General features: G+C 40.2%; 3 protein-coding genes across 40 annotated transcripts in view; 1 reads left to right on the forward strand and 2 right to left on the reverse strand.

The window, feature by feature from the left end:
- Positions 1-15,324, reverse strand: part of LOC110262282 (olfactory receptor 10S1) — a 243,652-nt gene that overhangs the window by 149,896 nt on the left and 78,432 nt on the right. The window lies entirely within an intron of this gene.
- LOC100513942 (olfactory receptor 10N1-like) overlaps positions 1-15,324 on the reverse strand; it is a 222,905-nt gene that overhangs the window by 8,291 nt on the left and 199,290 nt on the right. The window lies entirely within an intron of this gene.
- The window catches only part of VWA5A (von Willebrand factor A domain containing 5A), a 47,918-nt gene continuing 35,336 nt past the window's right edge, over positions 2,743-15,324 (forward strand). For 9 of the 37 annotated variants that reach the window (XM_021063046.2, XM_084976469.1, XM_084976474.1 and 6 more), the window contains exons 1-10: positions 2,743-2,820; positions 5,267-5,324; positions 5,444-5,646; positions 5,947-6,169; positions 6,288-6,463; positions 6,757-6,871; positions 11,105-11,271; positions 11,512-11,600; positions 11,806-11,950; positions 13,825-13,904. In XM_021063046.2, coding sequence (XP_020918705.2) covers positions 5,282-5,324; positions 5,444-5,646; positions 5,947-6,169; positions 6,288-6,463; positions 6,757-6,871; positions 11,105-11,271; positions 11,512-11,600; positions 11,806-11,950; positions 13,825-13,904 — 1,241 coding nt within the window. In that variant the 5' untranslated portion in view covers positions 2,743-2,820; positions 5,267-5,281. Of the gene's footprint in view, positions 2,821-3,332; positions 3,724-5,266; positions 5,325-5,443; positions 5,647-5,946; positions 6,170-6,287; positions 6,464-6,756; positions 6,872-11,104; positions 11,272-11,511; positions 11,601-11,805; positions 11,951-13,824; positions 13,905-15,324 lie in introns of all 37 variants that reach the window. The other 28 variants (XM_084976470.1, XM_084976475.1, XM_084976472.1 and 25 more) reach the window with 7 other exon arrangements.

The following is a 15,324-nucleotide window of genomic DNA, read 5'->3' on the forward strand; positions in this document are numbered from 1 at the left end:
GATATTTACAAACATAAAATTTGCAAGTTACCAGTAATTACAAAAAAAATGATGCCTATTAATTCTACTTGTGATCACAAATAGGTCTAAGAACAGCTTATAAGACTTGTGTACCTTTGTGAGCATTTGCTCATTTGGTTGTTTTGAACTCTATTTCAAAATAGCTATAGTGGATAACAATCATAAGGCCTAATAGTAGACATCAGCATGTATATATTCTTAATTAACCACGTTATATATTTGGGGCATTTATTTACCTAAAGGTTTAGATGGTTTAAGACCACATAAAGGCTTTAAGTATGATTAGAATGATAGGAGTCTAAAATGATTTGCTATGGAAACATCAAAGGAGAAAGAACAGGGAGACTTAAATGAAACTCCCTGATGATAAAGATGATAGATAAAGAGGATAATGACACAACAGCAGGACAGCAGGAAATGAGGATAAGCAAAAGCATTGAAAGTCTCTTTTGAACCAGTGCTAAGTATTCTGTGTGGTAACACAAATGGCTCTTGTTTCAGGAAGGGAAATGACTCTCAGAACTGGAGGAAAGTAAGAGGCATCCTGGAATCAACATACACTGGCACACTTTAGGGCATGTGTGTTACACTGGTGGGGACTGAAACGAATTATGTTCTCATAATGCACAGATCTCTCTCTCCGTTTTATGCACGTAATCTTTTCATATTCAAAAGAAGATAGTTTCCTTAAAAGTTTACTCTTGTAATTGATCACAGTCAGGTGTCCTAGGTAGGATATGGGCTGTGTGGCACAGAACTCATATAAAGAAATCATAAACTTAGATTCATGAACTCATAGCCTCATAAACTCATGGAGACATTCATAACTTTCTCAAGTTAAAGTCTATGCTGATACAGCAGTTCCACTCCATGAAAGCCTCAGGGACTTGGAATCCTTCCCTTTTGTTGCTTCTCCATTCTTACAGCCCTGGTCCTCAGGGTCCAAAAGGCCCAGAATACATCTGCATTCTCCCCAGTGAGCAGGAAGAGGGACAAGGGTGTGATGTGCTATTGCATATATCATTTCTTATATGCTCTTGGTCAGAACTTAAGGTCACACCTAGCTTTAAGGGAGTCTGGGAAATGTCTTTACTCTGAATAGTCACAGATTTGGCTATCCTTAGGCTAATCTATATTAGAGAATACTTAGCAACATTAAATCATAGGGCAGATTTTGGAGTGGAGATACCTAATCTAATGTAGCTTCTATTCATTCTTTATTATACTATATGGTTTGTTTTCTTAAGTACTTTTATTACCAGATATTTTCTTGTTTATGTATTTTCTTATTTACTGAACATTTCTTCTGGCAATGTAAACTCCAGGTGGGTAAGGATTTTTGTGTCTTGTTAATTGCCATAATGTCAATTTCTAGCACAATGCCCCAATATAGCTGAAGTGTATGGTGACTAAAAGAATGAACTACATGTTTGTTTTTCAAAAGTTTGATCATGGGATTCTTTAATTTATATGGGAAGAGTGAAATCATTCATTGCAGTTATAAATGAATAAAAGATAAATAAAATGCATTCATATTTTTAATAACTATAAAGATTATATATATTATGCCTGGTTCAGAGACTTTTCATATAATTATCCTTCCAATAGCCAGCAGCATATGTATATTTTCTGATTCAGTTCCTTCCAAACAAGCTGCTATGTCCAGTCTTTGGAAGACTTGTAGTTCTAACATCTTTAGTCCTGCTGCATCAGTGATGAACTCTGCCCACTTTTCTAGCTTCTCCCTATTGTTGGCCCAGATGTTTCAGCCAAAAGAGAGAAATTATAGCCAAGAAAAATGATATTAGACATGATTTCTACCAAAGGGGAAAGATTAGTCCCTCTCACAATTAGTTGGGTACAAGGGAAGAACATGGTCCCAGGACTTAATACTCATAAAACAGAATTTGTGCTAATATTATGTTTTACTGTATATGTAGATCACATCCACTAAAATGTACTGGATCTTTTAGTTACCAAAGAGGTAACTTTGACATCCCCATTTTACACAGAATAGAACAAACTCAGAAGAAATGTGCTGCAGCAAATCCACAGCTGAGACCAGAATCAAACTAAGCCTTCCATACACATTGCATATTCTGTACCTGCTGCAGATTCTCATCAGCAATAGGACCCTTTCTTTAAGCCTCATGTTTAATAGGTCACTTTGAAAGAAAGATGATATAGCAAGCTGATCACTTCCAGTGTCCTTTAGCCAAGAAAATGAGCACAGATATTCTCAATTACTTACACTGCTAGCTCCTCAAACATGATTTTACACTCACAGTGAAAAACCCAAAAGTGAACCATGACTCGAAGACTTGGTGCATTGCCCGGTTCCTCATCTTCCCAGCTTGCATCTTGGGACAAATGACTCAAATTAGAGATGAGGAGTCAGTGATATAAAGCAGATAAAGTTCACAGCCTAGCACACAGCATGCCTGTGGTATTTAGGTCTATTACAGAAATATGTAGTTTTTGATATTTTTGATGTTAACTGTTACAGCATTTTCACTTGGAAAAAAAAAAATCCCTTCCTTTGGTCTGTCTTCTGATTGTTCCTTAGCTGAGACCAGGCAAAAGAGAAAAGTGAACATTCCGAGGTTGTAGCATTTTCCCTTGATCCAGAGAAAAGTGAATGTTAGAATATTTGTTTAAGAATTTCCCGTCGATCCCTTAGTCACATAGTTGCTACTTTATAACCGGTCCCTGGGAGGGGGCGGGTCTTCCTGGAAATTTTGTCTGCAGCAGTTTTCTGGTGCAGTGACTCAGAGTCCTCAGACCTGCAGGAGGAGGGAGGTAAGGGACCAGACAGCCCGAACTGGGGCTGGGTCATAACCCCTGCCCATGAGAACTAAGACCTGCCCATTCTTACTCCCTTTCTGCACCTTTAAATCATTTGGGGCTCGTTTTAACTGCAGGCCTACGGTGGGGAATCTAGTCCTGGAATGCGATCCCCTGAGGGTTTCCGTGGCTTTCGCAGTTCAGGGGAATCTTGGTGGGGGCAGGGGATGGGGGGAGAGGGAAGGGGGATTTAGCTCTCTCGAAATAATCTCAAGACCTGTCTTCCTACTTTACTTCTTTTTGGAGCTTTGAGCCTTCTCCCTCAGTTCCCCCCACCCCACTCCAATTGGATTGCAGCTCCTGAGCTCTTTTATACAGAAATTCAGGACCGACTCTGATCTCTTCTGTTAGTATTTGGAGGCTGAAAAACCTGAGCATTTAAAGATTAAATCACTCTCCGGTTCTATCCAAGCCCTACTTTTCACCCACTCTCAGGGTCCCTCGTTCTCCACTTCTCCCTGCAACAGGCTGCAGGGGGTGTGGCCCACTGCGCCACCCTCTCCTCCCTGTCCCTGCTGTACCAGGACTTCTGGACTCCCAAGGATCTGCCAAATGCGCACCCCCCTGGCTCTCTGAGCCACCCTCTACTCTCCCAGCTGCCTGGGATTCAAGGCATTGACCTTTGCCAGCCCCTGTGGCCATTCTTTGCCCACCTGTTGCTGAGTGACTTTCTGAAGTGCCCCTTGAAGGACAGAGAGCTGATTCTGTCACAACATCGTTATACTGGGAAAGGGGTGCAGAAAATCAAATTTCTCTCCGTGAGGAATTTGTCCTGCTGTTAGAATCCGGAAACAAGCTTATCTTGTTGTAGGAGACGTGGCCTTCTGCTTCTCTCTCCCCATCTGAGAACCAGCCTCGGTAGGTATTGCCTGCCCATGGGGCTTTGGTTGCCTGACAATGACTTCTTCATCTATTGTACCCCTGTGTCATTTTCCTGCTTTCAGCACCCTGCTGGCGTTACTAGAAATTCTTCCTTCTCTAGCCCCAGTCTGTTCTACCGGGGAACTTACCCCAGTCAAGGGTCTGCATGGAAACCTGCCCCACCTCCGCGACACTTGACCCCCTCCTAGCTGCTGCATGCCTCTGTGTTTCTGTCAAATTGTGAGTCATTCTGCCACACAGAGTTTTTACCCAATTGCTCAAAAGACAAACGGACTCTGGAGGGAAGAGCCTGTTTTATTGACTCCAATTTGTGGTGGTGGGGCACAGTGTATAAGAAGCAGGATTGTTGGGTTCAGAATAGTCCAGGGCAGGGTTCCAGTGGTATAAGGGCCAATGACTAGGACTAGTGCCATCTGTTGATTCTCTGAAAGAAATCAAGTGAATTATAATCTATGTACATAAATTTATGTTATTGCATCACATGAAATGGTTGTTTAAGATTGTAAAATTTGGAGGATATGTTTAGAATGGCCTGATTTAAAATAGAGGATATGTTGCATACCATAGATATATATGAATACATATATATATATGTATATATGTATGAGTACATATATATATATGTATATATATATGAATATCTTAGACAAGGGAAATCGACAGTGGTTTCAATTACGAGCCCCCTGCAAAAAAAGTCACAAGGTAATTGCTCCATGTTATGGGGTGCATTTTTTTTTCAATTTTAGAAAGGGGTACATTTTGAATCAGGGAGTTTCCTACTTGCAGGTGTCTGAATAGCATGACCCAAAGTTATCACAGAGATCTCTTTAACAATAGTAACAACAATGACAGGAACAATACTAATGTCTATCAGCATTGATTAAAGCTTTCCTATAGGCCAGGTACTATTCTAGGAACTTAACATGGATTATTTCATATGTGTATATACAGTGTATGAGTATTATGGTTTTCATTTTAGAAAGAAAAGATAGGTTCAGGAGTTCCCGTCATGGCGCAGCAGAAATGAATCCAACCATGAGGTTGCGGGTTTGATCCCTGGCTTCGCTCAGTGGGTTAAGGATCCGGCGTTGCTGTGCGCTGTGGTGTAGGCTGCAGACACAGCTCGGATCTGGCGTTGCTGTGGCTGTGGTGTAGGCCGGCGGCTATAGCTCCGATTAGACCCCTAGCCTGGGAACCTCCATATGCCGCCAGTGCGGCCCTCAAAAAGACAAAAAAGACAGGTTTAGAAGAGTGAAACTAATTACACTTATTCAATATATCTAAGGAGTGGTGTATTAAATACGCCTTTGAAAAAAGTGGAGCCAGAGTTTGATCAAGCCTCAGAGTGTTTCAGAGATTTCTTGTTTAGTGGGTACTTACTAAATCTTTTGCCTTCCCCACTTGGGTCTGGCATTTAGAAGGTCTCCACTATTATGCTGGAGAGAAGCACATAAGGTTCTGGTACTTGAACGGATAATTCCCAACATGTCACTCTGTTCACAATATATCTTTTCCACAGTAACCTTGTGTCACCATGGTGCAGCTCTGTGGCCTCCTAACCTGCCAGGAGGAGCCAGGTAAGCCTGATTCGGCACTCCTATTTGCTGTTGCATCCCTGGCACCTAGCACAATGCCTGGCCTGCCGAAGGCATTCTGTTAAAGTTTGGTGAACTTTTGAACTCTGGTCTATCCCCAGTGCCACTGAAGAGCATCTCTGTGACCTTGTCCATTTGTGAGTTTGTGGCTGGTGTGTCTGTAACCTTAAACTACGAGAATGAGGAGAAAGTTCCTTTGGAGGTCTTCTTTGTATTCCCCATGGATGAAGACTCAGCTGTTTACAGCTTTGAGGCCATGGTGGATGGGAAGAAAATTCAAGCAGAATTACAAGAGAAGATGAAGGTACTAGGGATAAACACATTCTCTCCTCCCTTCTTTTCCTAATGATGCTCTTCAGGACCTCTAGCAAATGCAACTTCACAAAAAAAAAAAAAAAAAAAAAAAATGCCGATATGCTTTCTTCTACTGCCTTCTAACTGCTATTTTCCTAAAATCATTTGGAGGGAAAGTCAGTCAGAGGCACTCAAAGTATAGCTGTGAACTTGGCAAGACCAATCATAGCCCCTTCCCACCAGTCTTTTTTTTCCTGTACCATTTGCGCCTTCATCAACCATGTCCTCTTTCTTTCACTGTTCTCCTTAGGCGCATTCCAACTATGAGAATGCCATTAGCCAGGGCCAGCAAGCCTTCCTATTAGAGGAGGACAAGTGCTCCAGGGATGTCTTCTGCTGCAACGTGGGGAACCTCCCCCCTGGGTCAAAGGCAGCGCTCACCCTGAAGTATGTGCAGGAGCTGCCTCTGGAGGCAGATGGGGCTCTGCGCTATGTGCTCCCAGCTATCCTGAATCCTCGATACCAGCTCTCTGGTGACTATTCTTTCCCTTTGAGTACTACTGGTGGGTGGATAATTGAGGAAACCCCTTCAAAGTATAGGGTGCTCAAAAGTGTGGGAAAGGAAAACAGAACTAAGGTCACTTTTTGTAGGTGGACCTGAGGACAGTTGCCTTAAAATGAAGGCTCCCGTCGTCCCTTTGGAAGACCTGCCCTACACAATCAGCCTGGTGGCCACCATCAGTTCCCAGCACAGCATTGAGAGGATTCAGTCTAACTGCATCTTGAGTCCCACTGAGTACCTTGACGATAAAAAGACTTCTGCTCGGGTAACTCATAAGAGACCATTATTGTTGCTGGTACCCCTTTTCTTTAGACCCTGACCTTGGTCCATTTCTTCCTAAATGGTCCTTACTTTTTCTTCTTAACCCAGAAGGAATCACACTGTGCTCCTTCTTCATTTGCCTTTAGTCACTAGGGCCTTCTCTCCACTCTTGCCCCAATATGAGCTCCTGATCATACTCCCTCCTGGAAGAAGCCTGTAGATCTGGGGTCTTACCTCAGCCCCAGGCAGCAAGCAGTGATAGTTCTAACATGGCTTCTTTGCTTGTTCCCACCTCAGGTTTCCTTGGCTGATGGACATAAGTTTGACAGAGATGTGGAACTGCTGATTTACTACAGTGATGTGCATACCCCCAGTGTGGCTTTGGAGATGGGGAAACCTATGCAGAAGCCAGGTATTTTCTTTCTCCCTTCATAGTCAACTCCTAAAGGGGTAATTCCCTGTTGGAAATTATCTTCAGATTACTTTCAGTTTTCTTTCTTCTATCCAGTAGTGGGTAAAACACTGAAATAGCTTACACTATGATGCGTTAAAATGTTTGAATATCATGAAACAATGAATATCATACAGTTATGTCTTCTAGCCAAATTTAAATGAATCAGTAGATAATTGAACAAAGGACATGAATAAATAATTCACAAGATGAAATACAGTTAGTTTACAAACGTATGTGGCAACGATCAGTCTATACAAATGCAAAATAAAACAAAAATAATAATGTAACATTTTCACTTTTCAAGTTATCAAAGATTTCCAAATCTGGTGATGCCTCATGCTATTAAAAAGTGTGGTGAATTTGGCACTCAGAGCTTGCTTGAAGCAAAATAATTTGTTATCAAGCTTCTGAGAGGAAATGTGGTCAAATGCATCAAAGTAAATATTTATTTTGGTAATTCCATCTTGGGAATCTTACATAGGAAAATAAACCTAAATACAAATTTTAAAATGTGCTGAATGTCCTATAACAACATCAAAAATTGATAAACAATCAAAATGTCCTACAGTGGCTAAATTCACTATGTTCTAGGTATTTGATGAGTTATTATGTGGCTTCTAAAATAATGTACATTGACACATTGAAATAATATGAAAAAAGGCTTCCAAAGAATGTTAAAAGTGAATTGTATAAATAGATGCCAGTAGGAAATAGCCTATGCACTGGGAAAAACATTTGAAAATACAAGAACACTAACATAACATTGTAAATCAACTATATTTCAATAAAAAAATTTAAAAATTAAAAATAAAAGCACAGGAAGTATGTAAGTAGTAATTGTGATTGAGTTAAAACTAAATTTATTTTTACTTTTTAAATCTAATAAATAACTTTTATTGATTCATACACTTTCATGTAATCTCACTTGGTATTCTTTTTTTACTGTGGTAAAATTTATAGAACATCAGCTTTACTATTATAATTTTTACATGTACAGTTCCATTACTTTAAGCACATTCACCTTGTTGGGGATCCATCACTACCATCCGTCTCCAGAGATTTTTCATCTTGCCTTAATTTCCTTACTTCTCAGACTATGTTTAGTTTCTTCATATTTAGTTTATGACTTTAAGTAGTTTGTGACTTCTTTTTTTTTTTGTCTTTTTGCTATTTCTTAGGCCGCTCCCACGGCATATGGAGGTTCCCAGGCTAGGGGTCGAATCGGAGCTGTAACCACTGGCCTACACCAGAGCCACAGCAACGTGGGATCCGAGCCGCGTCTGCAACCTACACCACAGCTCACGGCAACGCCGGATCATTAACCCACTGAGCAAGGGCAGGGACCGAACCCGCAACCTCATGGTTCCTAGTTGGATTCGTTAACCACTGCGCCACGACGGGAACTCCCAGTTTGTGACTTCTTAAAGTTTCTCTTATTTTCTATATTTTCCTTAATATATGTGTACTTTTCCTTGTCATTATGACTGATATTACCCATGTCAGTCTGTTGTTCTGTTGGGCCTTTCTGGACTGCCAGGCCACATGGTTGCAGGGACCATGACACCCAACTGGAGGGATGCTGCTGTTTCACCCTTGGGGACAGTCATAGTCAAAGCCCTATGGCTTGAGTTAGGCCAATAACTCTTATATAACTACAATAGCTGTGAAGACAATTCCTGGTAGCTGATCTTCGATACACCTTTCTTCTCTGTCACTGTCCATGTTGGGCCAAGGTAGTTCTATATGTGGGTTCACAAACTGGTTCATCTCAACATGCTCTCACTTGTTCAACCATTTTTCTTGGGAAGATGCTCATGCTAAAGCCATTCAAGGGCCCTCCAGCCTCAACCAAGTGTGTAACAGCTCCTCTTCCAGGAAGCCCCACATTCTGTCTTTGTACATGAGTTACCTGGTTTTGTCCTTTCCTTTTAGGAATTTTCCCCCTTGAGTGCCCCTGAAATCCCCCCACAACAGTGACCTGGTCTTTAGTCAGGATTATTTTAGTCTCCCAGAGAAGGTTTTATAATGTTGGCCCTCAAACAATGAGGGTTGAGATCTTGAGCCCTTTCCTTCCAAGAAGTTCCCTTGGCCCCTGGGCAGATTTCCTCATCTGTTCCCTTTGACCAGCCATAGGGACATATATAGGCCATTAGGGGGACATCACAGGGGCAGCTTTTAAAGTCCTATGAATTCCTTCCAAAGGACCATTCAAATCTTGCTTTCCAGATCATCTATTTGGTCAAGATGACTTGCCATTTCCATCCACACAAAGAAGCAAATGGCAACTGACTGCTTGACTCACTAAAACCATTTAGAAATCTGCCAAATGAACCATACCACTACATAACAGAAACACACAGCATATTTTTGTAAAATTTAGAATGTACTTTCCATATTAAGAACATGACATAATTTTAAAAATCATATTTATAATTTAATAAAAATTGCACAAAACAATGTATAAATAATGAAATTATTATTAAGAGCTTAATTTGAGCTGAGCCTTAGACTGAGTTCCTTCTGGATATTATATCACATAACCCTTAAAATAATCTTGAGAAAGGTATTACTACCTGGATTCCATAGATGAGGAAACTGAGGCTAGCAGGCAGAGGAGCTAGGGTTTGAAATGTTTCATTTAAAGAAGAGGAAGCTGTGGTTCGTGGAGGTGAAAATAACTTGAGCTATGCCAAAAGAATTATGGTGGGTAATACATATATAGTGCTTCCTGTGTACCTGGCATTGTTCCGTGGTTTAGATATATTAACTCATTTTGCTGTCATGGCAACCTTTCTGACTTCTCAGTACAGTGCCAGTCCTACTGCAAGCAGGTGTCTCTCAGAATGGAAAGGACCCTACCTTGCCTATTAAAAAAAAAAAGAGGAAAAAGCTGTTCTTCCATCATATATCCAGAGACTTGGATTGTGTACAAGTTATTTTTTGAACCAATGTTCTATCAAATATTTTCTGAGCTGTACCCATTTTATTTGGAAGCCAATTTGGTTATTGAGGTATTCCACAGCTAAGAGATTAAACTGAGCCAGGTCCTGTGAACATTCTGAATCCCAGGGCTACTGACAATTTAAACCTGTAATCTCAGAAGCACTTTATAAAAATAGGATATTATAATTTAATTCTAAGTCTTCTTATAGTCTCTGAACAGAAAAACTAGAGTTGCTATAACCCAGCCACTTTCATTTCATCTCCTGCATCTGTTTTCACTTGCTTCTCAAAACAAACACAGCTATGGCTTTCACAACTTGGCGACACAGGCTAGGCTCCCCTGGTCTCTTCCACATTACTGTTTGGATGATGCTAGTATTAGAGTCCAACACGTATTCAAGTGTTTCCCTATCTTTGTTCTGGAGAGTATCAGTAAGTGGTTCATACTAAAAGCAGATGGATTTCCTTGTCATGTATGATACTTACTATACTCTCAGCTCTTGTAAACTGTCAACATAAGAACTGTCCACATGAGCATCATTTTTTCAAATGATTAAGACTTAAGGACCCATGTGATGCATTTTCCATTGATTTGACTTCAGAGAAGTTGTTTCTGCAGAAAAATTAACTTGATTCTTATGGCAAATATTGGGACATTTTAACTTGGTATATTTCACTCCTAGCTTCTAAGAGATTAGCATCCAGGTATAGTGTTTTAATTATTGCTTGTGTGTGGTAACCTCTACTTTCTTTCTTCTCTTTCATATCTGTTTACTTCCATATGTTTTATTTTTCATTTTTTTAGGTTTTATTGAAGTATAGTTAGTTAATTTACAATTTTGTGATAATTTCTGCTGTACAGTAAAGTGATTCAGTCAACAGTAAGTTATATTTATAACTTACCTCAAACCCTTTGCCAGAAGATATGGTATAAAGATGAAACTATTTGAGATTTGTATTTTCTCAGCTCCTTATGAAACAGTACAATTGATTTTGGGGATCTTTAGGATTCTTGAGTTCCCTTTTGTCTTACAGCATCCTTATCTTTTTTAAATGAATTTTATTATATTTATACTTGTACAACCATCATCACTAACTAATTTTAGAACATTACTATCCCAAACCCCCAGTCCCCCACCCCCACCCCCCGGCCACCTGTCGCCTTTGGTACCCATAAGTTTTTCAAAGTCTGTGAGTCTGTTCTTTTCTGAAAATAAGTTGATTAGCATCCTTATCTTTTCCGAGTAGATTCTTTGATGGGAGATACAGCTGCAATGGTAAGTTTCTATCCAGATATCCCAGAAGCTGAGCCAGTTACCTGTGGAGAATTTGTCTTCCTCATGGATCGCTCAGGAAGCATGCAGGGCCCCATGAGCAAACAGGATAAATCTCAGTCGCGCATAGATGCAGCCAAGGTAAAACTAGTTTCTTTTTTTTTCTGGTCACTTGCTCAAGTGGGAATGAATCTCGGTGATTAAATCAGGGTCCATTTGGAGCTACGGGTCTGTTTCCCATCTAAGCTAGCTAACATGGCCACTCTGAGGCGAGCCTTGGAATATAAGGGCCTGGGAGGCATGAAGAGGGCAGAAGCCATTTTCAGGGGTCTCTGTGACTGAGGATCCCCTTTCACGTCTCTTCACACTTTCTTTCTTCAGGAAACACTAACTTTGCTTCTGAAGAGTTTGCCGATTGGCTGTTATTTCAATGTCTATGGATTTGGATCATCTTATGAAGCTTTCTTTCCGTAAGTTTCTAGAAAGGCTATAGAGAATCCACAAAACTACTTTAAAGAAAGGACTAGATTGTTTAAGGGGTTATTGCAGAATTGATTCAGCATTGGATATTTCAGAGAAGGTGGTTTACTTTAGCTCACAGTTCAGGGACTCACTACTGGGCGATGTCTGGTAGCCATCATTTCACTAGAGTTTTGTTTTTTTTTTTCCCCTTAGGAATAGTGTGCAGTACACTCAGCAAACCATGGAGGAGGCCCTGAGGAGAGTTAAGCTTATGCGGGCTGACCTAGGGGGTACGGAAATCTTGATACCCCTCCAGTTCATTTACAGAGGACCTTCCATCCCAGGTCACCCCCTTCAGGTAAGAAATGGAACAGAGCCAACAGGGGAGGCAGGGAGAATGAAATCTCTGTTCAAGAATCCAAAGGTTCTAGGCAGCTCCCACTGTGCCACAGCAGGTTAAGGATCTGGAATTGTCTCTGCAGCAGCTTGGGTTGAAGCTGAGGTGCGTGTTCTATCCCCAGCCTGGCATAGTGAGTAAAGGATCCAGCATTGCCACAGCTGTCATGTAGATCAAACTGTGGCTCAGATTAGATCCCTGGCCCAGGAACTTCCATATGTCATGGGTGCGACCAAGAAAAAAAAATCCACAGGTTCTTGTTAGTTATCTATTCATATGTAGTAGAGTGTATCTGTTAATTCCAAACTCCTAATTTATCCCTTCCCCCAACCATTTTGGTAACCATAAGTTTGATTTTCAGATCTGTGCGTTTGTTTCTATTTTTTTTTTTTTTTTTTTGTCTTTTTGCCATTTCTTGGGCCGCTCCTGCGGCATGTGGATGTTCCCAGGCTAGGCGTCCAATCGGAGCTGTAGCCGCCAGCCTATGATAGAGCCACAGCAACAGCAACATGGGATCCGAGCCGTGTCTGCAACCTACACCACAGTTCATGGCAACACTGGATCCTTAACCCACTGAGCAAGGGCAGGGATCGAACCCGCAACCTCATGGTTCCTAGTCGGATTCGTTAACCACTGCGCCATGACAGGAACTCCCTTGTTTCTGTTTTGTAAGTAAGTTCATTTGTATCATTTCTAAATTAGATTATAGTACAGGGAACTCTACTCAATATTCTGTAATAATCTATACAGGGAAAGAATATATAAAATGATTCACTTTGCTGTACCCCTGAAACAAACACAACATTGTAAATCAGGTATACTCCAATAAAATTTAACACCCCCCCCCCCAAAAAAAAAATCCACACATTACTAAAGAAGAAAGGAGAGGGGGAAAAAATTAGAAGCTTGAGATTAACAGATATACACTACTATAGATAAAACAGATAAACAAGGTCCTACTGTATAGCCCAGGGTTCTATATTCAATACCTTGTAGTAACCTATTATGGAAAATAATCTGAAAAAGAATGTATATATATAAAAGTATATATTATATATATATGTGTACATATATATAATATATATACATAAATATATCACTTTGCTGTATACCAGAAACTAGCACAACATTGCAAATCAACTGAACTTCAACTAAAAATTTTTTTAAAAAATCCATAGCTATGATCCTCATTGTAGGATTGTTGAACTATGGTATATAATTTAGCCTTATATAATAAAGAGACTAAGACAAGAGGCGTTTACTAGAAGTCCTCTTCCTTCACTCCACCTATGGACTGCGGACGATGGAAGCTCTTTGTGGAGTGCCCCAGAAGCCTTGGATGCAGTGAGAAGGGAAAATGCTAAATATTCCCCAGGTTCTGAATAGACCGTGTGAGAGCATGGTGCCCATGACAGTGGAACATTAGAAATCTCATGCCTGGAGTTCCTGTCTTGGCTGAGTGGTTAACGAATCCGACTAAGAACCATGAGGTTGAGGGTTCGATCCCTGGCCTTGCTCAGTGGGTTAAGGATCCACTGTTGCCGTGAACTGTGGTGTAGGTTGCAGACACGGCTCGGATCCCACGTTGCTGTGGCTGTGGCGTAGGCCGGTGGCTACAGCTCTGATTCTACCCCTAGCCTGGGAATCTCCATATGCCAAGGGAGCAGCCCTAGAAAAGGCAAAAAGACAAAAAGACAAAAAAAAAAAAAAAAAAAAAAAAAAATCTCATGCCTGTCTGAAGAGTCTCTGGAACAAAATTGTTAGGTTTTCAAGGGTAACTGCTGGTATCTTTAAATAAACTCCATCGAGACTTGATGAATGTCTTCTTTCTACAGCTTTTTGTCTTCACAGATGGAGAAGTTACTGACACATTTAGTGTAATTAGAGAAGTTAGGAGCAACCGTGAAAGACACAGGTATGAAGAGAATGTGATTTCTGGGTGACAGGACCCAAGTAATGTCACATGTAACCCTGTACCACCTGATACCAGTGTTGACAATCATTTCAGAGGACAGAACAATTCAAGAATTTTAGTTTTACCAGCTGACAATATTTTTTTATATACTTCCCCTTCTCTACTAATAGAAAAAAGTAATTTTATAAATAACATCAACAGCACATCAAAATCATTTTCCTTTGTTCTTTCTCAATCATAAAGGGAACAAAAATTCAACAGTAAGATTTTTTTTTTTACTATAAGCATTTTTTTCAAAGTAATGTATACAGAAAACTACACAACTGTAAGTAGACAACTGGATGAATTATCAGAGTAATCAACACTCAAGTCAGGACCTAGAAAGTTTCCAGTACCTCTCCTTTTATACCCTTTTCCATCACATCCTGTTTTTCATCACCCACTTTTTCTTCTCCAAAGGAAACAGCTTTCCTGACTTAGAGCACCATGGGTGATTTTTGCTTATTTTTGAATAGAAACAATGAGTTATACAGTATGGTTTTTGTTTCTGTCTATTTTGCTTCTTTTCCTCAGCAGTTTGTTGAGATTAGTACACATTTTATATTGGAGCCATGATTTTTATTGGTATATAGTATTCCATGAAATGATTATATTATAATTTACTTACTGATTCTGCTACTGATGGACTTTGGTTTGGTTGCTAAAAACAATACTTCTTGGAGTTCCTGTCATAGTCATGGCTCACTGGCTAATGGCCCCAACTAGTATCCATAAGGATGTGGGTTCCATCCCTGGCCTTGCTTGGTGGGTTAAGGATCTGGTGTTGCTGTGAGCTATGGTGTAGGTCACAGATGCGGCTCAGATCCTGCATTGCTGTGGCTGTGGTGGGGGCTGGCAGCTGCAGCTCTGATTCAGCCTCTAGCCTGGGAACCTCCATATTGCCACTGGTGTGACCCCAAAAAAACAAACAAACAAAAAATACTTCTATGGAGTATTCTTGGATTCTTGTACATGCATTTTTTTGGACATACACATGTATATACATATACATGAATGTATAAATATTTATATAAATGTATATTCACATACACACACACATATACACAGTGCATGGTTGTGTGATTTCTTGGGAATGCCTAAATCATTTCCAAGTTATTGTACTGATTTAATACACACCAGGATTACCTATCAAAAATTTGGCACAGTTTGTCTTTTAATTTTAACTAATTTTGTGGGTCTGCAGTAGTGTCTCATTATGGCTTAAACCATTTCCTGGTGACTACTCAAGTTGAGTGCCTTTTGATATTTATTGACCACTTGATGTCCTTTGGTGATCTTCAAGTCCCTTTCTTACTTTTTTTTTTACCTATTAGATTTTTTTTTTTACTGAGCTATTCTGTTGTCTGGATACAAGTCCTTT

This window comes from Sus scrofa, chromosome 9, assembly GCF_054392235.1.
Source record: "Sus scrofa isolate SSC_HxYL_T2T_F1_AM1 chromosome 9, Sscrofa_HxYL_maternal_Yorkshire_Landrace_v2.0, whole genome shotgun sequence".
Taxonomy (NCBI): Eukaryota; Metazoa; Chordata; class Mammalia; order Artiodactyla; family Suidae; genus Sus; species Sus scrofa.